This window comes from Gouania willdenowi, chromosome 6 (assembly GCF_900634775.1).
Source record: "Gouania willdenowi chromosome 6, fGouWil2.1, whole genome shotgun sequence".
Taxonomy (NCBI): Eukaryota; Metazoa; Chordata; class Actinopteri; order Blenniiformes; family Gobiesocidae; genus Gouania; species Gouania willdenowi.
Genome location: NC_041049.1, coordinates 65857532 through 65880699, shown reverse-complemented (window position 1 = coordinate 65880699; position 23168 = coordinate 65857532). Strand labels below are relative to the sequence as shown.

The 23168-nt window shown below is 38.5% G+C and overlaps 1 protein-coding gene across 3 annotated transcripts in view; it reads left to right on the top strand.

The window, feature by feature from the left end:
- Nucleotides 1-21875, top strand: part of glg1a (golgi glycoprotein 1a) — a 42306-nt gene extending 20431 nt beyond the window's left edge. The window contains exons 6-26 of one of the 3 annotated variants that reach the window (XM_028449404.1): nucleotides 808-879; nucleotides 1024-1207; nucleotides 1675-1889; nucleotides 3470-3591; nucleotides 4633-4734; nucleotides 6013-6166; nucleotides 6428-6469; nucleotides 8207-8431; nucleotides 8509-8571; nucleotides 9823-9936; nucleotides 10028-10116; nucleotides 11038-11155; nucleotides 12015-12107; nucleotides 12276-12413; nucleotides 13771-13894; nucleotides 14600-14742; nucleotides 15279-15380; nucleotides 15954-16061; nucleotides 16214-16334; nucleotides 17009-17115; nucleotides 19355-21875. In XM_028449404.1, coding sequence (XP_028305205.1) covers nucleotides 808-879; nucleotides 1024-1207; nucleotides 1675-1889; nucleotides 3470-3591; nucleotides 4633-4734; nucleotides 6013-6166; nucleotides 6428-6469; nucleotides 8207-8431; nucleotides 8509-8571; nucleotides 9823-9936; nucleotides 10028-10116; nucleotides 11038-11155; nucleotides 12015-12107; nucleotides 12276-12413; nucleotides 13771-13894; nucleotides 14600-14742; nucleotides 15279-15380; nucleotides 15954-16061; nucleotides 16214-16334; nucleotides 17009-17115; nucleotides 19355-19522 — 2604 coding nt within the window. In that variant the 3' untranslated portion in view covers nucleotides 19523-21875. Of the gene's footprint in view, nucleotides 1-807; nucleotides 880-1023; nucleotides 1208-1674; nucleotides 1890-3469; nucleotides 3592-4632; nucleotides 4735-6012; nucleotides 6167-6427; nucleotides 6470-8206; nucleotides 8432-8508; nucleotides 8572-9822; nucleotides 9937-10027; nucleotides 10117-11037; nucleotides 11156-12014; nucleotides 12108-12275; nucleotides 12414-13770; nucleotides 13895-14599; nucleotides 14743-15278; nucleotides 15381-15953; nucleotides 16062-16213; nucleotides 16335-17008; nucleotides 17116-18692; nucleotides 19141-19354 lie in introns of those variants that run through there. The other 2 variants (XM_028449406.1, XM_028449405.1) reach the window with 2 other exon arrangements.
- The last annotated feature ends 1293 nt before the right edge of the window (nucleotides 21876-23168 follow it).

Sequence of the window (23168 nt, the reverse complement as noted above, 5' to 3'; positions counted from 1 at the left end):
TGTAGAAATCACTGTACTATATTACAATAATTTTGGTTGAAATACTAACTATAGAGAGCAGAACATGCTCCAACGTGACTGAAAAAGATTAGGAAAAGCCTAAAGTGTAAACAGGTTCCTAACAAGCGCAAATGAATTAGAATCCATCAACACTAGACACATTAAAACAGGCTACAATTGCTACTGACTCAAATAGCTCATGGGCTGATATTTTGTGTGTGCGCGCCACTCTATGGGAGGCAGTGCAACAAAAAATACACCCGGACTGCTGAAAAACGGAGAAAATATTTTTTAAAAAAAACATTTCAAATATAAGCAACCAATCACTCCAAATTGGACGTCCCTCCTCTAACTGCTCTACTGACCATATCCTTAAGCAATAGTAGAAAGAAAGAAATTGTCAAATAGATGAGGATGTCTAGGCAACGGTTATAAAAAAGGCTCTTCAAATTTTTAGCTGTAACAATGAAAAGGAGGCACAATTAAAAATTTTACTTAAACTTTAATTTCATACCTCTTTTGAGGAGCAGGCTTTATATCTATTATCTGGAAGTCTGAATTTGACAGATCACGATGTATGTGTTTAAATTCATAAATCTGCGACATACTGGTTTTTTGTAATCTGAAAATAATTGGTTATTGCTTTTTTAGTACCAAAGGTATACTGTAGTTTCACATGATGTAAACAGAGTAACTCCCCATAAAGAGTTTGCTGCTTTATTATCTGTTAATTTAGGAAATGGATTATGTGGGGAAAAAATGAAATTGTGTGTTCATTTGTGTGTTTTCTGGTTTGTGTCTTTCCAGATGTTGGCTGGAGAAGGACGAGTTTACAAATGTCTCTTTAATCATAAGTTTGAAGATGCCATGTCTGAGCGGGTAATGGTTTTTATTTGTTAGGTAATAAAGATTTTGATCACATGATGAAGGCGTGCTTGTTAAACTCCCAGTACTGTAACAGATTAGATGATGTCACATGATGAAACACATGACTTGGTGCTAATGGTGGCTGTTCATCCCTAGTGTCGCGAGGCACTCACCACCAGACAGAAGCTGATCGCCCAGGACTACAAAGTCAGCTATTCACTCACCAAAGCCTGTAAGTCAGACCTGAGGAAATACCACTGCACAGTGGAAAGCATGCCCCGAGCCCGGGAAGCTCGACTGTCGTACCTGCTGCTGTGTCTGGAGTCTGCCGTACATCGAGGTGAGCAGCTCACACGTTATTATCTATACGCCTTAAAATTAAACCTTTTCATTCAGAGTTTTTAGTAAAATTACAATAATGTAATAAACGTATTCCTTTACACATGCATGCACACATACTTAACAGCAGGGTTGGGGTCAACTGCATTTTTCAGTTACAATTATGTTTTCAATTACCCATGTTCAATTACAACTCAATTACGATTGCAGTGACCAGCATTTTTTTCAATTACAATTAAATTAAAAATGTTTTTTTTCCTTCAAAGTTTATTATAATTATGTTCTCAATTACTAAATTTAAATGACATTTAATCACAATTTCTGAGCCTGAAATAAATAACGTACTAAAAGTTAACCTTCCTTTTGTGTTAGCTTTCTGTTTAGAGAAGTTAGTTTCTCTTTGTGTTTGTAAATCACACTGTTTCTTGCTTCTCATGTTTATCTTATGCTTCTCCTGCTTTCTCTCAGGTCGAGTAGTCAGCGGGGAGTGTCAAGGTGAGATGATGGACTACAGGCACATGCTGATGGAGGATTTCTCCCTCAGTCCAGAGATCGTGTTGCACTGTCGAAGTGAGATCGAGGGTCACTGCTCCGGTCTACACCGCAAAGGACGCACGCTGCACTGCCTCATGAAAGTCGGCCGAGGAGACATGGGAGCCATCGAGCCAAAGTGCCAGAAAGCGGTGGGTTATAAATGACTGTGTTATTAAACACATGCTCGTCAGTGACACAGAATGGTTATTGGCTGTGTTTTCATTAACCTTGGAAATGGGAAAAATCTAAATGTGCAATAAAAACAGGTTATGGAAACACCTGAATTTCAAAAAACACTCATATCTCTAAAAAGTTTTTACGCTTTAAGGGTCACATGCTATTTTTCACCCATCTTCATTTGTTCTAAAAACTCTAAAAACATAATATTTGAGGTTCATTTTCCCAAACTCGCCTGTTTTCCTCTGAAAAGTCACTTTCTGAGCAACTCTACACAAACAAACTGATTTGTGGCCTACTTATGCATATTAATGAGTGGGCGTGTCTATAGATAGGACACTGCCTTCCTCCTCCCCACACGGTGACGTAGGGCCAGAGGACCGCCCTCCTCCCACCCACTCTGTAGCCGAGCTCATGCTGCTTTATAAACATGAGACGGAGCGTGGGGGCGGGGCGTTCACTGGTACATACATAGACTGTAGAATATACATACATAGCACTGTGCGAAGGACTCTGAAATGCTCACCTTCGTGGGCGCGTCTGTTTACATGTCAATCACGGCAGAGAGCTTCCTGGAGGCGCGGCTTCTCCAGCTCAGTGCCGCGTCAAATTTGTCATCAAAGTGGGAATGTGTTGTCAAATTGTAGCGAGGTGTTTGGGCTCACCCTGCAGCAAGAAAGGAGCAAATCACCCTCTAACTAACGATTGAGGGAATCAATGAAAAAAACACTTTGGAGATGTGTATGAAGCCCTAATAGCACTTCATCATGTTTAAAGCACAGAAAAGTTGATTTAGCATAAAATGGGCCCTTTAATGAGGAGGAATTTCAGACATTTTGATATTGAAATGTGTTGTAAAAGTGCTATGGATGGCACATGGCACGCTACGTGTAAACAAAAAGGGGAGACCCGGACATTTCTGAGCAATTAACTTTAAAATTATTACTGCCACATTAGACGTGAAAGTTACGAGGCTCTTGCCCAAAACAATCTTCAATGGTAACACGTTTAAAGCACAATTCTACTTTATCAACATTTAGAAATATCACTTTTATTTTGTGAAAATCTGTAATGGAAACCCAGCTATTGTCTGTCACTTTTACCATAGATCCATTCCTGTCAAAGTGAAATGACTAAATGATGGGGAGACCATGTGACCATCAATGGAAAGTGTGAAATCCTGAGCAGAGTGGAGGAGGGATTTTAGGAGCAAAGATCATCATTTCTGTTTTATTGCTGTTTAGTTTGAGAAATATTTAGGTCATCCATGATTTTATTTCAGAGAGGCAGTTTGTTAGGGTGGAGACAGTGCCAGGGGTGATTGTTTTTGTAGAAAGGTAGAGTTTTGTGTCATTGGCGTAGCAGTGACATTTTAATCCATGTCCACGAATTAAATCCCCAAGGGGAAGGATCAAATTTCATAACTTCAAAACTGTCCCCACCCCCCCACATAAGCAAGCTTGTGATCAGACCTTTATTAGTTAAGTTGTCTTTCAGTTAAACCTCATCTTGCTGCTGCTTATCCTCTACATTGTTTGTTGTGTGTCCTCAGCTCCAGACACTCATCCAGGAAGCTGATCCAGGAGCTGACTATCGTATTGACCGGGCGCTGAATGAAGCCTGCGAGTCGGTCATCCAGACGGCATGCAAACACATCCGCAACGGAGATCCTATGTAAGTACAACACACACGTGTGGAGGGCATCACTACTAGGATTCACTCCTAGTAGGAACCACGCTGAAAAATAACACCCTTAAGAATACTTTAACTGGAAACGGGCTGTGATTGGATGATTTCCATAAAAGCCAATTGGTCAGAATTTTCACCAAAGACTTGATTAATTTAAGTAGCAAATTACAACCGGCGCTTCATTTGCACGACTAAACCTCTGTTTCCAGTGAATGATTTTATCCGGGTTCCTGTGGATTCTTAAAATGCAAAGTGTCATCAAAATGTCTTAATTCAATGTTTCAAAAGTTTTAATTTTAACACGCAAGTGGATTTTATGATTAAAACTAGTCTCACATTTCAAAATAAATGGTAACAAGTATAAGTTAACGTAACGTCTTGCAATCACGACAGCGGAACAAAACTCTTGCAGTGGGACTTTGAGCAGATGTGTGTAATGCTTGTAGCAATTTTGAACAACATGGGAAAATGTAAATTTAATGAAAATTGCCTGTCCAACAATGGTTTTTATTTTCTGTATTTTTGTTGTTGTTTTATAAATTTCTGGCTATTTTTGTAGACATTTTGTGTGTTTTTATAGTGATTTCATTATTTTAGTCTGTTTTTTTGTGTAATTTTCTGTCATTTTGTGTATTTTTGTGTGTTTACTTTAAGGGCCACCAGTTGTTGTGCTTGTTGTCAAGTTGGTCTTAAATTTAATTTCAAATGGCAATAAAAAGTCCTAAAAAATCTTACATATAATTTGACTGAAGCTGTAGGAACCCTGTTTATGTTGTCTACAAAATGGTGATACATCTTTCTCTTTATTGTTAGTGGTTCTTGTTAAATGCTGTTCAAAGTAAGGGCTGACTGACTTTGCCCAGAGCCATTTGCTTCACCATGCCATGTGATTAGAGCAGCTTTCCTTAATAATGAATATGTTCATCTGTGGTGAAAGCTAGTTGAACTTAAGGGAAATCAATGGAAAGTTGTCGGGTATCCAATCAGAGGCGTAAAAACGTTAAAATAGTCTTTTTAATCCTTTAGGATCCTTTCCTGTCTGATGGAGCATCTGTACACTGAGAAGATGGTGGAGGACTGTGAGCACAGACTGCTGGAGCTGCAGTATTTCATCGCCCGAGACTGGAAGTAAGAAAGTAGAGCGAGTGTAAAATGATGCACGATTATGGCCAAAATGATAATTACGATTTTATCAATTTTTTAATCACGATTATTCATCCTGTTAGGTATAACATCTGCATTTTTATTTAACTACTTTTTAACAAATGATATGTGAACAGTTTAGAGTGCAAAAGAAAAGCTTTGAACAAGTAAAGCGAAGGATTTGTAACTATTTGTAAATGTCTTAAAACGTTGTCTTCATTATTGTCTTGTACAAATGTTGCAAAGTAAAGTAAAAAACATTTTAAAAAAGGAAAAGAAAAAGAAGATCCGCAGCAGAGCTCGCATTTTAAATGAAAAAATCACTGGCGATCAGGTTAATTTAATCGTTGCGGCCAAAATCGTAATCACGATTAAAATTTGATTAATTGTGCAGCCTTAGTGCAAAACATCACTCAGTTTTTCACTGTATTTGAAGGTAATTTTATCCTGTGTCAGAATCGTATCCTCTGCATAAGAAATCAATAATAAAACTGTGATTTTCAAATGTAAATTTTCACTGGTGGTCAAATTTCTTTATTTTTGCACAAATCTTCACATGTGTGCACAAGTTCTTACCCCATACCTCTGAATAAAATGATTAAAAAAAATAACCACAAATCTTGCTGGCAAACCTCATCCCTTTAAATAGAAGTCATTTAAGGTGTGATATATTGATTTTTTTTTATTTTTTAATGTAAATAGAATAGTTTAAGCTCTGATCCAGAGCAAGGGTGGAACAGAGAGGCAGTGGAGATAAATCAGAGTGAGCAGGAAGGGAGATCAGCAGCATAAAGTCGGCAGATAAGAAGAGGTTTTCCACTTTTGAACAAGACTTTCAAATCAATCAGCGTCAGACGCTGAGGAAAATGATTTCCTCCTCGTGTCACTGTGTTCACAAAGTGATCCAGTCAACACTGATGATTGAGGGCTGGGTTTGGTTTGAAGCATGATGAAGTGTACTTTAAGAGGAACAGATATTTGTGTATGTTTATCTTCAAATAAGGAAATTTAAAAAGCAAAACTCAATAATTTCCATATTTCCATACTTTGTAGTGTTGTCACAGTTAGGGCTGCAACTAACGACTGTTTTAACAGTCGACTCGTCATCGATTATTAAAAACGATTAATCGACTAATCGGATGACAAATCGTCATCAGAAGCTGTTGAAGTGTTATGAAATGGTTTTGTCTGTGTTTGTAAAAACATCCCGTCACACAGACGTCTTTGCTAATCACGTGATTTTTTCTTTTTGCTGTGGCACAGGTTGGATCCCATCCTGTACAGGAAATGTCAGGGCGACGCATCCCGACTCTGCCACACTCATGGCTGGAACGAAACCAGTGAGATGATGCCGCCCGGCGCCGTTTTCTCCTGTTTGTATCGCCACGCGTATCGCTCTGTGGAGCAAGGCCGCAGGGTGAGTCTCATCACATCATTTGACGGAATTAGTCGTCATTTTTTTGTTTATTCACATTATTTTTTCATTTCATTTTTAAAATTCCTTTTTATCACAGAATATACAATTAACTTTATCATTATTCATATTTTATTTTAATGGTCACATAATTTAAGTTAAGAAAAGTAAAAGAAAATATAACTTAAAAAAATGATTTAATCAGAGTATAGAATCAGAATTTCTGCACCCTTGGCTTTCTGTGACCAAAACATATTTTCATAGCCTTCCAGTGAGTTATCTGATGCAGATCCACCCACTGTGCCTGTGAGTATGTCACTCTGCCAAACGGATGATGGCGATCACTTTAAACCGAGCCATCAGGAATGTTAATGGTCTGTAGGAGATGTGATTTTGGTTAATTGCCATCTTGTTTCTGTGCATGTGGGAGCTGGTTTTAATTAGAGATCCTGCTCATTGATAACAAAGCCCCACTCTCTGGTTCAAGTGATAATGATCTGCTGATTAACATTGAAATGAGATGCCTAATTGCTCTTCTCACCAATCATAAGTGCTATTTTTGAAAAGTATGAAAAGTGATTTTGTTCTGAACACACATCTTATAGTTCTTCTCATATTGTTGACATTTAAACTCTTTAAATGAAACGTCCCAAATTTTATTAATAAATGTTGAATGTGCAGCACTTTACAAAGCACATTAAAAGAAACTCAACTAAACAAATGTAATTACCATCACAATTAAATCGTTCTTTACAAATAAATGTGACGAAGTCTGAGATCAAAGCAAGTAGGAAGAACTCCAGGGAATAACAGGTCTAGTGAAGAAATGTCCTAAAAATATACAGTGAGATTTATATAGATTTAAGACGAGCCTCGTTGACTATACAACAGAATTTATTCACTAATGAGGGAGAAAACCCAAAAATGTATGGAGGTAGATTTGTTAGTACTTTCTTACTTAAACAAAACAGTTTACTTCAATCAAAAATAACTATTTTTAATCGAAATTTTAAAAAAATTGTTCAAATGCACAGAAATATTTGAGACCCAAATTATAAATAATAATTTTTCTTTGATTGAAAATGGTTTTTTGATTGAAGTAAATTTCTTGGTATTTGGGATACAATTTGAGTAGTAAATTTGTGCCTTTAATATTCAATCAAAAAATAAAACATTTCTATCAAAAAGTATATTTTCAATCAAAGGAACACAAAAAAAGTGAAAAAAAACTTTTAAAGCTGTTTTTTTTTTTTTTTTTTTTTTTTTGATTGATTGAATCATTTTGACACAAACATTCCAACAGTTTATCACCATTTGGAGGAAAAATATTTCGATATGAATTTTAGTCTATATCGCCCAGAACTGTAACCAAAAATGTTGGTAGCCTCCAATTTTCCGTTCAAATGATCACAAATTTAATTTCAGGGTTTACCCATTTCTGTTTTATTAATTGGCTTTCCCTAATCTGATGGGAATCATCATCATGCTAAAATGCACAATATGAATTAAGGTAAATCTTGTAAATACTGGTAATTTTGTATTTTTCTATGCTTCAGAACTTGAAATATCTCACTCAAATCTCGCCAGTACAAGCACAAAGGAGCGCTCCCGCCAGATTTCATCATTTTGTTTATCTTTTCTAAACGCTTCTACTTAACAACACTGTTAAAGAAAAAATATGGATAAAATGTGTTATGTTAAAATAAAAATACTGTAGTGCCTCTGTTTGCATGATGCACAAAAGTAGTTTTCCTGTGCTCCCAAAGAAAACACAGGGTGACCCAAGAAAGCCCAGAACCGAAAGAAAAACCATCCAACATTGTCTATTTTAATAATATTTGCAAAAAACAAAACAAGATTTTATTTATGAACATGGGTGTGATGAAAATATGCAGCTACATGAATAATTTGTGATTTTTTTTTTTTTTTTTTTAATTAATTCTTACAGCTTAATTTCTCATCAACCGTTGAACATTTCATCTTTTATTTTAATTTTATTTAATTTCTCCTGGAGTTTCTAATGTTGACGTGCCCCTCCCTCAGCTCTCACGTGACTGTAAGGTGGAGGTGCAGAGGATTCTCCACCAGAGGGCACTAGACGTCAAACTGGAACCTGAGCTGCAAAGACGCTGCATGACCGACCTGGGAAAGTGGTGCAGTGAGAAAACGGAGGCGGGCCAGGAGCTGGAGTGTCTGCAGGATCACCTGGAAGACCTGGTGTCGGACTGCAGGGACGTGGTGGGGAACTTGACGGAGCTGGAGTCAGAGGTGAACGGTGGAGAACGGGAAAGATTGTACAGCGTGAGAGTTGGCGTCACTAATGGCGTTGTCTGTTCTGCCCTCAGGACATTCAGATTGAGGCGCTGCTGATGCGAGCGTGTGAGCCTGTCATTCAAAGCTACTGCCATGTGAGTCGACATGAACACCAACATGTCTAATTATAATTATTTATTTTGTGAGGATGTTTTTATCACACTCACATCTGGGCGTTGTACAGTCCAGGGGTGCTCACGTCTGGTCCTCGAGGGCTTCTATCCTGCATATTTTAGGCAGCTTTGGGGTCAATTACATTTCAATTATGTCTTCAATCATCCATGTTCAATTACAACTCAATTGCAATTACTTTGACATGCATTTCTCTCAATCACAATTAAAATTAAAATTATTTTCCCCCTGAAAGTCAATTACAATTACGTTCTCTATTACTAAAGTTCAATTACTATTACTCACAATCACTGAGCATTTCATAAAAAACCCCATCAAACATTTTCATAAATTCATTCATTCATTAGCCTTTATTTAGTCAGGAGAACCACATTGAGATTAATTAACTATTTTACTAGTGTGTCCTGGCAGCAGTGTATAGAACAAGTTTACAGTGTCAAAATATTACTAAAATGTTCTAGAAACAAATAAATAGCACAGAAGACAAGTATATGAAAAACAAAAAAGTACAGTCAGAGTATGAAGGATAAAACTATAAAAGCCATCAAATAGTTAAAAATAAGTTAGCTAAACAAGTTTTTGTTTCCAGGTGCTGTAAAAGGGCCCTAAATGTAATCTTTAGAGAACTAAGGAAAACTTTATATGAAACATATTTTAATAATTGTTTACTATTACTATAGAACTGTAACATGGTTGCACTTAGTTACTTGTTGTTTAATACATTCATGCTTTAAAATTTATATTTTGTATGGAACAGATTGAGTTATTGCTTGTGTTCATTGAAAAATACATGACAAGAGGCCCTTGAAAAAATAATAGCATATTAAATCCCAATATTGAGGAAAAAAAAATCACAATTAGATTATACTCCAAAATCTTTCAGCCCTAATTTGAAGTCATAATATTAAAGGTGTATTGGTTGAATCTGTCTGAACTATGCTTTCTCAACCTGTTGATATTTTTTACAGCTGAGTCATGTTCTAGTAAATGCTCTGAAAAAAAGGGACCTTTTTTCTTAGCATCTTTGGACCTTTTGATCCAGCACACTGCCTCAAAAAAAGGGAAGTGCGTGTTTTTTGATTGTGCTATCGTGTTCTAGTAAACAAAGGATATTGTAGTTTAGTCGCCGCTCACTGCTTCCGCTGGATGGAAATGCTGTGTTTAAGTTTTCACAAATGGATCCATCACTTGTGTTCTTCGTGTTTGTCCTTCAGGAGGTGGCAGACAATCAGATCGACACGGGTGACCTGATGGAGTGTCTGGTTCAGAACAAACACCAGAAGGAGATGAATGAAAAGTGTGCAGTGGGAGTGACGCACTTCCAGCTGGTGAGACTCGGTGAACTTTAACCTCTGCCTGCTGCTCCCACCTGCTCTTATCACAGACGGATCTTCTCCCCTGTCTCTGTGTCTACCACAGATTCAGATTAAAGATTTCCGCTTCTCCTACAAGTTCAAAACGGCGTGCAAGGAAGACGTCCTCAAGTTGTGTCCCAACATCAAAAAGAAGTAAGACTCAAACAGCTCTTTTAAGCTTTCTCTTCTTTAGGACTTTTTTTTCCTCTAAATTAGGAGATGGTCCTGCAAATACATGACTATTAATAATAATACTAATAATCATAATAATGATAATAACTTTAATTCGTAAAGCACTTTACATTTACTAACTTCAAAGTGCTACAGAGACGAGGGCAGAGAAAAAAGAAAAATTAATCAGATAAAAGCAATAATAAAACCATCAGCCAATAAAATCATCAACATTATTTAGCATAAAGCTTTTGTAAAAATACGTTTTTAGGACTTGTTTAAAAAACATCAATAAATGATAAAATGCAGGGAACAGTTGTGCCAAGCAATGCATTATATCATTGTTTTGTTTTAGTTTTTTGTAATGTACAATGTAAATATAATATTACATTACAGCACACAGTCCCAAGTTTTTAAATATGTATACAGTATGAATAAAACAACATATATGAATACAGTACATAGTTGTATAACAAAAAGTAAAAAAAAAAAAACATTGTTCCTTTTCTTTAGTAGTTTACGGATACATCGGTGCAGTTACATCCTCAAACTAGTTACGGTGTTGATATAAACCTTCTCTATGGTCTTCAAAACTTCCAATTTTACAGCATACTGTATGTCATTTTTTTCTCATTACATATATATTTAGAAAAACATTTCCAGTTATCAATAGTGGGAATGTTGTCACACATTTCTTTGTAGCAGCCAATAGAATATTACACAAATATTTATTCACGTTCTCCCTCATCTAAAGTGGTCTCTTCCCTAAATATAAAGTCAAGAAGTCATGTGGTACGGGCACACCAACAACTTTCTCGATGCTGTTCCTGAGATGGATCCAGAAGATTATATCAGTTTGGTGTTGTGTATACATGTAATTCTTTGTGTGTGTGTGTTGCTTAGGGTGGATGTGGTGATCTGCCTCAGCACTACTGTGAGAAACGACACACTGCAGGATGCCAAAGAACAGCGAGTGTCAGTAAAGTGTCGGAAGCAGCTCCGAGTGGAGGAAGTGGAGATGGTACGCTCCCCAGGACACTGATGCATGCTAACCTCACTGAGGCTATGGGAAAGAAGGAGCAAGGGAATGCCAAGAAATTCTGCAGAAAGAAAGAGAGAACGAGCGAAGCATGAGCAAAAAGCATTCCGTCAGAACAAGTAGAAGTTTTGTTCACTGAAAGATGCAAATTTGTGCCAAGATTCAGTGCGAGCCTAGAATTTATGTGCCAGAAAAAAGAACAAAGTTAAGACAAGTCTATTTATGTCACATTTTAACAACAAAGAATTATAATTGCTTTACATCAAACAAAATAAGACACACAGAGTGTAAAAGTAATATGACCAACACCAAACTCCAGAACCAAGACAACGCAATTAGATAGCTGGCTAAAATATAAGAACCAATATCATAAATCCAAAACCCAATTGATAAATCCAAAATGATTCAGTAAAATGCAGCGGCAAAAAGAGAAACTCTTCAGCTTTGATTTGATTTCCAAAACTTCACATCATCTGTAACCACTAAGGGTCCTGCATCAATCTAAACAAAAATTAGCCATGCAGCACACGTAGAAGCTTAGGAAAACGTTACTTGTCATGGATATGTGATTTTCTGAGAAAAGTGGCTGGGGCTTAAGAGGTTAAAATGCAGGTGTCAGGCAACAGCGATCATGTTTAGAGCACCATCCGTGCGAAAGTGTGCTACATTGATTTTACAAAATCCAGCAAAATGTCAATTATCATAAGTCGGAAAAGGAGAATGAAGCTGCCATTGTTGGTCTTTATAACGCACAGTAACTCCAGTTTGGGTGTTTCTCTGTGGGTTCTTGGGTTTTGACATTAAACATGTTTCCTTTGTTTGCCACATCTCATATCTGCAGTCTGAAGATATTCGTCTTGAACCAGAACTTTACGACTCCTGCAAGCAGGACATCAACAAGCTGTGTCAGAATGTGGCCTTTGGAAACGCACAGGTTAGAGAGTGATACGCTTTACCTTCCACAGACTCGCTGTGCTATAAACACACACACACACACACACACACACACATATATATATATATATAAATATATATATATTTATATATATATATATATTTATACACATGTAAATATGACTGTTCTCATCTCATCTCTCTGCAGGTTATTGAGTGTCTGAAGGGGAATAAGCGTGATCTGACTCAGCGCTGCCACCAGAAGATCTTCAAACTGCAGGAGGTGGAGAGTGTTGATCCTGAACTGGACTACCAGCTGATGAGAGTCTGTAAACACATGATCAGGGTAAGCAGACATCATCATACTATATAACAGGGGTCACCAACCTTTCTGAAACTGTGACCTATTTCATAGGTACTGTGTGGTCCGAAGGGCTACCAGTTAGACTTAACTTCAGGGTCCCAATGGTCTCTGTCTTTGTGTTGTATGAGGCAAAAAACCTAAAACACCTAAAAACATTTGTTACAATGTTCCAGTGAAAATAAGCATTCAAAGATGTTTGATTTAATACTAAAACTTTACCTCATCCAGCAGTATTTAATTCGACTAAATACAAACCACATCTATCATGTATTTATCTTTGTGAGTTTGAATCCTGGAAAGTTAATCAGATTTTAGATGGAGCTCATTGGTGACTAGAGCTCCTGAGGGCCCCTCACGTGGTCCACGCCGGCTACCTGGTGCCCACGAGCACCATGTTGGTGACCCCTGCCATTAGGAATGTAACGATTAATTGTAAGACAGTTAAAAAGCAATTCATAGGTATCACGGTTCACATCGATTATCTGAAAATTGAATAGCAGTACTTTTTTTAAACAGCAGAGGGCTGTATATTTATCCTCTTGTCCAGAAGCGTAGGCAGCTGGCATAATATGCTACTACTTTTTTTCTGGTCGCCTTCTACTCCTAAACTTATTCATAAATGATTCCTTAACCCTTTAGCACCAAAAGAATATCTGTAACATTACGTGAATATCTGTAAAAGTAACATTTTTCTATTAGCTCTGTCTGCTAGCGCATAGCATCTCTTCTTCACTGCAAGAATATCTGCATGCCAACCGACCACTGGGTTACCAGCGCCCTCTGCTGGTCCAAACAAATATCTGATGTAAATACAATGCAATGAGAGTTTTTTGTCCAATTGTTAACACACAAAATACATTTTCAGTTGCACTTTTAAAAAGAAAAAGAACTATTTTGCAGTTTTGCATTGTTTACTATAGAACCAGAATTTAAATTAATAGGGTTCTTCTTCATTTGTATTATTCCTTTATTTCATTCAAGATTTATTTTTAGTTAAAATGCATTGTTTTGAATAGTTTATCAAGGGATTTTTTTGACAATGAAAAATAAAAGAAAAATAGTACAGTATTTTCTAGTTTTTCCCCCCAAAAAAATAAAGGAATATTTTTCAGTCATCATTTGTCTACAGTCCCAGTTTGTAAAATAAATCGTGAGAGAATCGTTTCTTGAACCCAGTGAATCGTTACATCCCTACCTGCTATATAAAATGGGTCATCCTTTTTTGGCTTGATAAGTTGACCTTTTAAGCATTTCGGTTGCAATTTTGTAAATCTTTTTTCTCTGGTAAATAAAGATGGCAAAAAGGACCTTTTATGTAATGGCCCTGTTTTCTCTCCAGCGGTTCTGTTCGGAGTCGGAGGGTAAGAACGTCCTTCAGTGTCTGAAGCAGAACAAGAACAGCGAGTTGATGGACCCCAAATGCAAGCAGTTGATCACCAAGAGACAGATAACACAGAACTCAGGTACACACACTCATCTGATGCACACCCACAGCCTGAAGAAAGTGTGAGAAGCAGGGTTAGAGTGAATTACGTTTTTCAGTTACAATTACGTCTTCACTTATCCATGTTCAATTACAACTCGATTACGGGGATCAGCATTTTTTCTCATTTCAATTAAAAGTTATTTTCCCCCTGAAAGTCTATTACAATTACGTTCTTATTTACTAAAGTTAAATTACAATTATTCACAGTTACTGAGCCTGAAATAAATAACCTAATAAAAGTTAACCTTCCTCCTACGTTAGGTTTCTGTTAGCATCTCTTATGATAACTGGATATAAAGCTGTAAAATACACTAAAAACAAATATCTATCATCTAATTTCTTTCCTATTTATTGGTTACTTTGTTAGGCTTCATAATCAATGAAAATATAGGTTTTTTTATTTTTGGTGTGGGTGTCTGAGCCTTTTTTGTAACAAGGTTCCCCAGTTTTGCGTTTAATTATAATTGAACATTTTTATAGAGATTTCATGGCAATTACAATTACAAAATCATTACAATTTAATTATGATTGCGACAGCAACAGATTTTTGAAATAACAATTTCAATTATACTGTATTTACGCCATAATTGTAATTATAAATTACGCAATTATAATTGACCCCAACTCTGGTGAGAACCAGCTTTTTTTTTTTGTAGTTGTGAAACGTTTGGGTTTCTTTCAGATTTCAGGTTGAACCCAGTCCTGAAAAAAGCCTGCAAAGCCGACATCCCCAAGTTCTGTCAGAACATCCTGAGCCAGGCTAAAGCCGACAACGAGCTGGAGGGTCTGGTCATCTCCTGCCTCAAACTCAAATACGCAGACCAGGTCAGAGCCATCGCCATCTCTACCATACACTACACACTCCAGTTACTTTTGATTGGTTGATTGGAAATGTATCATAAATATGCAAATATATTATATCTTAGAATATTGAATATTGTCAGTCTTAAGGTGCTTTGACACCGAACGCGACTGAAGTGGCTGAAGCAATGCGATTACATTAAAATCAATGTCAATGACGCAACCTCAAGTTATCTCCCCTAAAGCATGTAATTTGAGTGACGAGGTCGCGCTCAACTTCTGCGCTCAGAGCGTAGGCTGCAGCTCCTCCCTGTTCCCTCTCGCTTCAGTGCAGACGGCTGCTGCGGAGGGCTGTACAACTTCCTCAATTTCTCGGGGCAAAATGAAAGCGGTGAACTTCTTGAAAACCACAGTGACCAAAAAGCACCGCTATGTGCAAACAACACATCAGGGGCGATGGAAGCTAATGCAGCGATGCGTTCGGTGTGAACGCACCTTAAAACAGTTAAGCATGTAAAAACACTTTGATAATGAACACGTGTTTTTGTGCTTTCTACCAGCGTTTGTCTCCAGACTGTGAGGATCAGATTCGCGTCATCCTGCAGGAGTCGGCCTTGGACTACAGGCTGGACCCTCAGCTGCAGATTCACTGCACACAAGAGGTTTGTATTATTCCTCTGCAACACACAAGCAGTTATTTTATGGAAATGTGGACGGAAAAAAAAAATAGTACAAAATCAGCTTATGATCACCTGAAGAACATATCAAGGGTCAAAGGACTAATGTCACAGCAAGACCTAGAAAAACTCTTATAAAGCACTAAATAGTATCTCAGACCTTCTACTCCGATATCAACCACCCAGAGGTCTCAGATCGTTTAAGACGAACCTACTTTATGTTCCAAGAACTAAAACAAAACACGGAGAAGCAGCGTTGAGATTTGGTGCTCATCTATGCAACAAACTCCCAGAAAACTGCAGGTCCACCCAACTCAACTCTCAGCACTTTTAAATGAAGGTTGAAAATGTTTTTATTCAACACCGCTTTTAATTAAACAGTCGCACTTTTTAATCTGATATTATCCTGTTTTATTGACTGATATTGTTTTACATGTTTTGATTTTTCCTCGATGTGATTTTTATGGTGTGCTAGTCCTACAGTGATGTTTGTTTTTGAATTGTCTTGTACATGAAAAGCTGCTGCATAAATAATAAGGACTCTTTCTTTCTGTTCAGATCTCCAAGTTGTGTCCGGAGGAGGCGGCAGCTCAGGAGCAGACGGGACAGGTGGAGGAGTGTCTGAAAGTCAACCTCCTGAAGATCAGTCAAGAAGCCTGCAAGAAGGTACAGAAGCTCAAAACAGGGCAAGAAAACTACAGCTGGACAAAACCTTTGATCATCTCCGTGAAGAAACTGCAAATGCGCTTCATTGGATATGAGAAGTGGATAATGTGTCTCACTCTGCTTTTCTTATTTTCCTCCCCTCGGTCCTGCAGGAAGTGTTAAACATGCTGAAAGAGAGCAAGGCAGACATTTTTGTTGACCCTGTTCTCCACACGGCCTGCGCTCTTGACATCAAACATCACTGTGCCGCCATCCTACCGGGCAAAGGGCGGCGTAAGTACACACACACACACACACACACACACACACACACACACACACACACACACACACACACACACACACACACACACACACACACACACACACACACACACACACACACACACACACACACACACACACACACACACACACACACACAAGATCAACTCAATTAGAGGCATTCAATCCATGAATTGAACATTGTCTGTCATTGGTTCTCAGACTTTTTTGGCTCAAGTACCCCCTTTCTCTAATTTCTGAATACATGTACCCATTTTGTCTGACTACAACATTTTGGTTAGAAAACTATTTAAAAACAATGATGGAATGAATGAGTGATAACACACATTTCAAAGAATTTTGTTTTGTAAATAAGTGGCAAGAAACAGTATTTAGTGCAGTGATTCTCAACCTTTTTTGGGTCGTGACCCCTTTTTGATACCAAAAATTATTTAAAAAGTGTTTTTTTTTTTTTTGTTATTGAGTTGTATATGAACATGGATAATTGACCCCAACCCTGGTTGCAGTTAAACAGTTGCATGTCAGATGTACCTGAAGGTTTTTTTTGCTCTAGTTTGTTCTAGCTTTGACAGGAACAGTATTATTTATCTGTCCAGAAAACAAATGATGCTAAAAGTCATGTTGTTCAAACATTTGACCCGGTGACGCCTCCGTTTCTTCAGAGATGTCCTGCCTGATGGAGGCGCTGCAGGACAAACGTGTTCGTCTCCAGCCTGAGTGTAAGAAGAGGCTTCAGGATCGCATCGACATGTGGAGCTACGCTGCCAAGGTACACACAGTGGAAACACACACACACACACAAGCGTTTTTTACACACGTGTGTGAAGGGAAAGCTGTAGGCGTTTTCATTGTTGAACATGTAGAATGTCTGAGTCGGAGGCAGTGATTTTATCTGACGCTCAGATTTAGCTGATCCAAGCATAGTTTATATTATCACACAACTTTGTTGCCAGGTTGGGTTCCAAAGCATTTCACTTTGTCAGTCAGACATGTCACCCCTGCAGCACAGCAGTTTGTGAGGTGCACGTGGTTTATGAGCCCAACCTGTTTCAGATACTTAAGCCTCAGACTAGTTGTTTTCATGTTATTAAGATTGATCATCTTTATCATCAATAAGGTGTGACGCGATTAGACTTGATGCCCTATAATCAACCAAAATCAATTACAATTTCTCTTTGTTATAAGTGTGCAAATAATAAACACAACAAAAACAAGACACACGAAGCCATCAATTTATAAACAAAAAATTAGGTTAAAGGTAAAAAAAAAAGTACATTATATATTTTTAGGACTTTTTTTATTAATATCATTTTTTTTTGTAGAATTATGATTAATATGCTGTTACTTCATGAAAACATAAGAAAAGAAAAGGCCAACATAGCTTCACTCTATTACCCTTTGACCCTGCTCAGCCACAGCCAGCCTCGCTACATGCTAAGCTAACAAAAATATATTTGACTGCCCACTTGTATTGAGTTTCAGAAATGTCATTTATTGCCTTTTCAATCATCTGCAAGTCAAATATTTCTCAATCAATGACAGTTTACATTAAATCGTTTTTAAGGAGACAATAGTCAGTTTTTCTGTTTTTTTAATTTAATTAATTTATTTATTTGACAGGGACAATGCAATTCAATATAGATCAAAAACTTTGCAGCTGATGTGATGCACATAGAGTATGTAGCTAATGCTAATGCTAGTCCCTGTTCTGACTTTTTTACACGACAGTGAAATCCAGTAAAAACAATAAAACTTACACACCCACAATACAAAGATTATAAAAACATTCACATATACACACACAGCGATTTACAAATGGGTACAATTTGGTTTTTCTTTCAGCCCAGACTTAAGCCTAGAGGGGAACGTTTAAAATCTGATATGGTTTTGAGTTTTGTTGCTAGTGGATTCTACAGCTTGGCACTTTTGTAGACGAAGGCAGACCAAATGAAGTCCTGCAGTGTGGGTGTAACGAACAGGACGTTCATTACGTGCACTTGCACTTTACACACACAGCACTTTTATATTCACTAGCACTTTTATGCACAAGGCACTTGAAACACGCTAATTTGCACATATAAAAGTATTGCACACGTTGGTCAGTTTTAAATTGTTTATTGAAAGGATTTGTTGTTGCCCGTGGGTCCGGTCGGGATGCGTCGCCTCCGGTAATGGCAGCCGGTCCTGTGGAGGCAACGGGATGTTTAGGATTGGGATTGTGCAATATTATGTGCCATGTTAAGAATTAGTTGATGCTTTAGGTGTTGCGTGCATGCGGTGAATGTTTGGGTGTGTGAATGTGTATCTGTGTGGGTACAAGCTACTTACGTTTCCTCTTGTGTCCAGGATGGCGGTGTCTGGCCAAAAGATTCCCCAGGGAAACAGACGCCGCTGAAAAGCGTTCCGGGCTGGACCAAGGGGCGAAAAAGCGTGGGGGTGGCTGAATAGGTTTTAAACCGGTTTTAGGATGTAGTTTGATTCAGTTAGGTGATGTTGGTTGGGAGTTTATTGTAGTGGGGTTTTTCTTTGTTTATATTATGGCTATGGGTTTTATTGGAGAATTTGAATGTGGTTTTAGAAGCTAATGTTATTTTCTACACCTGCTTAGCTTTTATGGTTTTATCCAGTTTAGTGGGAGGGTATTTAAGGCGCCTGATGCCCTCACTCTAGGTTCTGCTGCTGGAGGAGACCTGTCAGTCCTCTGATGCACCTTTGTTTTGCACTGTGCATGTTATTGTATTTTTGCACAAAAGAAAAAAAATAAATACCAAAAAAAAAGGAAGTGCACCACTAAGACGGCCTCCCTGGTTTTTTCTCTTTACTCACCGCCTCCTGCTCGTGCCGCTTTGTCACAGTGGGATCTGACACTTATGGTTGATGGAAGCTCTGGTGATAGCGATACATGTACAGGAGATCGTATTATATGGGGAAGTGTTTTGACCTTTTGTGGGGAAAACAAACGGATTAAGGAAAACATCTAAACATCCAGTTGCGTTTCCTCCCACCAGGTGGCACCAGCCGAGGGTTTCTCTGATCTGGCCAATCAGGTGTTCACATCACCGTCCAAGAACTACATCCTCACGGTCATCGGTGCCGCCGTGGCGCTGCTGTTCCTGATGGGGCTGCTGTGCGGACGGTTCACCAAGCGCGTCACCCAGGAGCTGAAGGACAGGTAGACTCCGCCCACCGCAGAAAGAGGTCAACCTCCCCTTCATCTCCCCCTCCACCTGCCTCCATCGGTGCACCTCGTCTGCTTTTATCACCTCCTTCGCCATCACCGAGGGCCCAGCACACACGGGAACATCTCGACCTGTCATCCCGAGGGTAAAAACAGTGTGACGCCCAACTCCACCCAACACTCAGCGCCCCCTTCTGGTCTCCTCCTCATGCAGTTTCACCACCGATGGAGACGTTTTGCTCCGTGTTTGGGGTGAGGGCGAGGAGGGCGAGTGGAGCGCGCTGAAGACTTGTGGGTGTGTGGGCGGGTCGGTGGAGTAAAATAAGTGTAAATGTGTAGAAAGTGGGGATGTGCTCATATATAGAGCTCTTTATTGACTCCAGTATTTTATTGATGATGTGCGTGTGCTGTGAAAGTGTTTGAGTGTGGGCGAGTGCGTGCGTGTGTGTTTCTATCATTCTCTTTTGTCATCCTGCTTGAAGATTTTTTTGGGGGCTTTTTTTTCTGTTCTTCTTCTTCTGCTGATGTGTTAGATTTGAACGCCACAGGACTGCCAGGTGGGCGGAGCCACAGACGTCATCTCCAAACCCCAACATACGTGCTTGTGTACATTTTCTGAACAGCAGACCTGGCAACCCAATCCACTCCCCTTTTCCCCCAACCTGTGCCATAAACGCACCGACTCCAGGCTGTTGTCGGCGGGACGTTTGTTGTTTGTCACGGTGTGGGTGATTTTTGTTTGAATCTAATGTTGTTGTTTTTCTCACAGCTGTGGCGTTTGTGCTGGTGGGTACGGAAAAGTTGAAAACAATGCAAAAGAAAAAAGGACAAAGTTATCAGATTATTAAAAAGGCTTGAACTTTATGTCGAGAGACGATACTGGAATGATTGCACATTTTTCTTATTTTTTTTCCTATATCCATAGATCTATGTAATGTTTTGTCGTAGCCTTATTTATTTGTTTACTAATTGTTGCATTTGGTTCTTCCTTTTTTTTAATTTGAATGTTCTCGGGTTGCCTTTTCCAGACGGTTCCGTTGAAGGTTTGTGGTGTTTGGATGCAGAGCTTGTGAATGATTGGGGTTCAGAGGAAGTGTGACATCAACATGCTCATATTTAACAGTCGGGGGCGCTGACCACTTGTGTTCACAATGAGTATCTGTCCCTCGCATTGTAACCGCTTCCAGTTTCTCGGACGCCGTTCTGTCTCTGAATTCATCGCTGTAACCAAATCAGAGCTGATTCTGGGTGATGTTATGTAGACTGCACCAAGGGGTTTTTGTCATACGTTGGCTGTAATATCAGGGAAATGACCAGATTCGAGGATTATGGATTATTTTAAACACAAGTATTCCAAATGAAGCTTCAGAAAATGACAAATTGAGATGTGAGGCCATGATTTGCTTTAACTACACTGTTAAAAGTGTACTTTTTATTGTTTGATACTGTAAAAACAAAGTCTCATAATCTAATAGCAACGTAAAGCTTTGCAGCACAGCTTCTAAAAAAATATCCTCATGTTTGACCAAAATATGAAGGCAGTGTTTATGAAAACTAAATGTTTGAATGTGTTCCCAGCGATGGTTTGGTATGTTTGTTACTAGGGGCCTCACTGCGGACGAACAAAAACAATCACCTGGTAGTCGGCTTCACTTTGTGTTCACACTGGAATTAGTGAAGAAGTGAAAACCAGCAGAGGTTTGTCTGGCTGCTGGTTCGCTCTTCAACACTCTGTCCCAGACCAAAGCGAGGGTCGCGTGTTTAACATATTTTATTATTTTTCTGGTCAGGGTCACTTGAGTGTCTCTCTTTCTGCTTCATCCCGCAGCATCTACAAGGAAGTGAGTGACGGCATCCTGTAAAATACGCACAGTGCAGTCCTTTTATTTCTGTGGACGCATTGCTTCATGAACGCTGCCCCCCCCCTCCCCCCTCCCTGCTTGTAAATGAGACCTTCAGATGAATTCAGTTGCCTTTGCTTTGCTTTTCTACATTGGTGTTGATTTTTTTTTTTTTTTTTTTAATTGAAACGTGCCTAATCTCCATCCCACCTTGGGATCCCACTGTACAGAACATCCCGGAATCTACTGCAGCCAACACCTAAAAGCGTGCGGCCATATGGGTGTGTGTGTCCCCCCTCCCCGTCCTTCCTGTCCACAGTGGTGATGATGAGGTGAATGTTAGATTAGGTCCACGATGATGAAGATTCTTTGCAAATGCTTTTTTAAGGCTGTCCCTGGAGCTCCTCATTGTCAGTTTTATGTTTGTTTGAGATGATTTTGTTTCATTTTTGGTTGTGTACAGATGGAAAATCGGACAATTTGTTATGAATAAAGTCTGCAAGCTTTCTATTCTGTCGTCCCATTTGTTGACTGTACACGTTAACCTTTGGGTCACGTACACAGAAAGCTTGTCTCAGTCATTTCACACGTCATGCGCCTCCTACACATTTTACAACAGGTCATTGATCTCAAATATTGTGACCGGAAAGCCCCATTTTTACCTCCACCACGAGCTAATGTTTTCACTGGTGTTGATTTGTTTGTTTGTTGGCAGATTTATGTCAAAAAATATTTAACGGATTTTGTCAAAATCTTATGCAATTTTTCACCCATTTCCACTTGTTCTAAGAACCGCAAATGCATAGTATTTGAAGTTTATTTTCCCAAACTCTGAAAAGTCACTTTCAGACCTTTCCTATAAACTAGGAATGTCCCGATGCAACTTCTTCACTTCTGATACGATGCCAATATTGCAGCCTTGAGTGTTGGTCGATACCGATGTCAATCCGATACAATATCAGCACGAAATCATACTTTTATTACTTATTTTGTAGTGTAGAATGTTAGAAAGGCTTGATCAAGTGATGTTATTCAAACAGAACAATAGCCAGCAACAGTAGGTATGAGAAAAACTGACCCATTTATTATTAACTAATTGGTTACATACATTTTTACATACAACATAATATTTACAGTATTCGGCAACTGAATAAAATAAATAAAAAAATAAATTATAAGACCCTGAAGTATCGTTTTCCGGCTGATATTGGACCGATATCAATATCAGATCAGGACACCACTTTTGGAAACAGCACATGCATGAGTGGGCGTGTCTGTAGATACAAACTCTATGCCAGTGATTCTCAACTAATGGGTCGGGGACAGCTGGTCAAAAATAAATAAGTACTTAATGTCTCGCATGTTGAAAGCTGTGAAATTGATGTTGCACAGGAAAATATGTAATTATGCTTTAAAAAAAAATTATATGTGGGTTTTCAACAGCTATTTTTAAAAAACTACATTTGATTGGTTGAATTCTAAAAAAAAAAAAAAAAAAAAATGTGGGTCCCAATTTGATTGCTGTGGCAAAATGTGGGTCCGAGGGTGATACCAGTTGAGAACCCCTGCTCTATGCCACATCTTTATTACCATAGCGATTTTCTTTTGCTATCCACACGCTCTAGTTATTTTCAGCCAAAAAACTTCACATTACAGTAAAACACATGGCTGTTTATGCGGCTATTGTAATTGTGAATCTGACAAACGGTGCTTCAGAGTGTGTTTATCGCAGCAGCAACAATTCCTTCTCAACTCTTCTGACCACAGAAATGGTCTATTTAAGACGATAGTCCATTGTTTTGT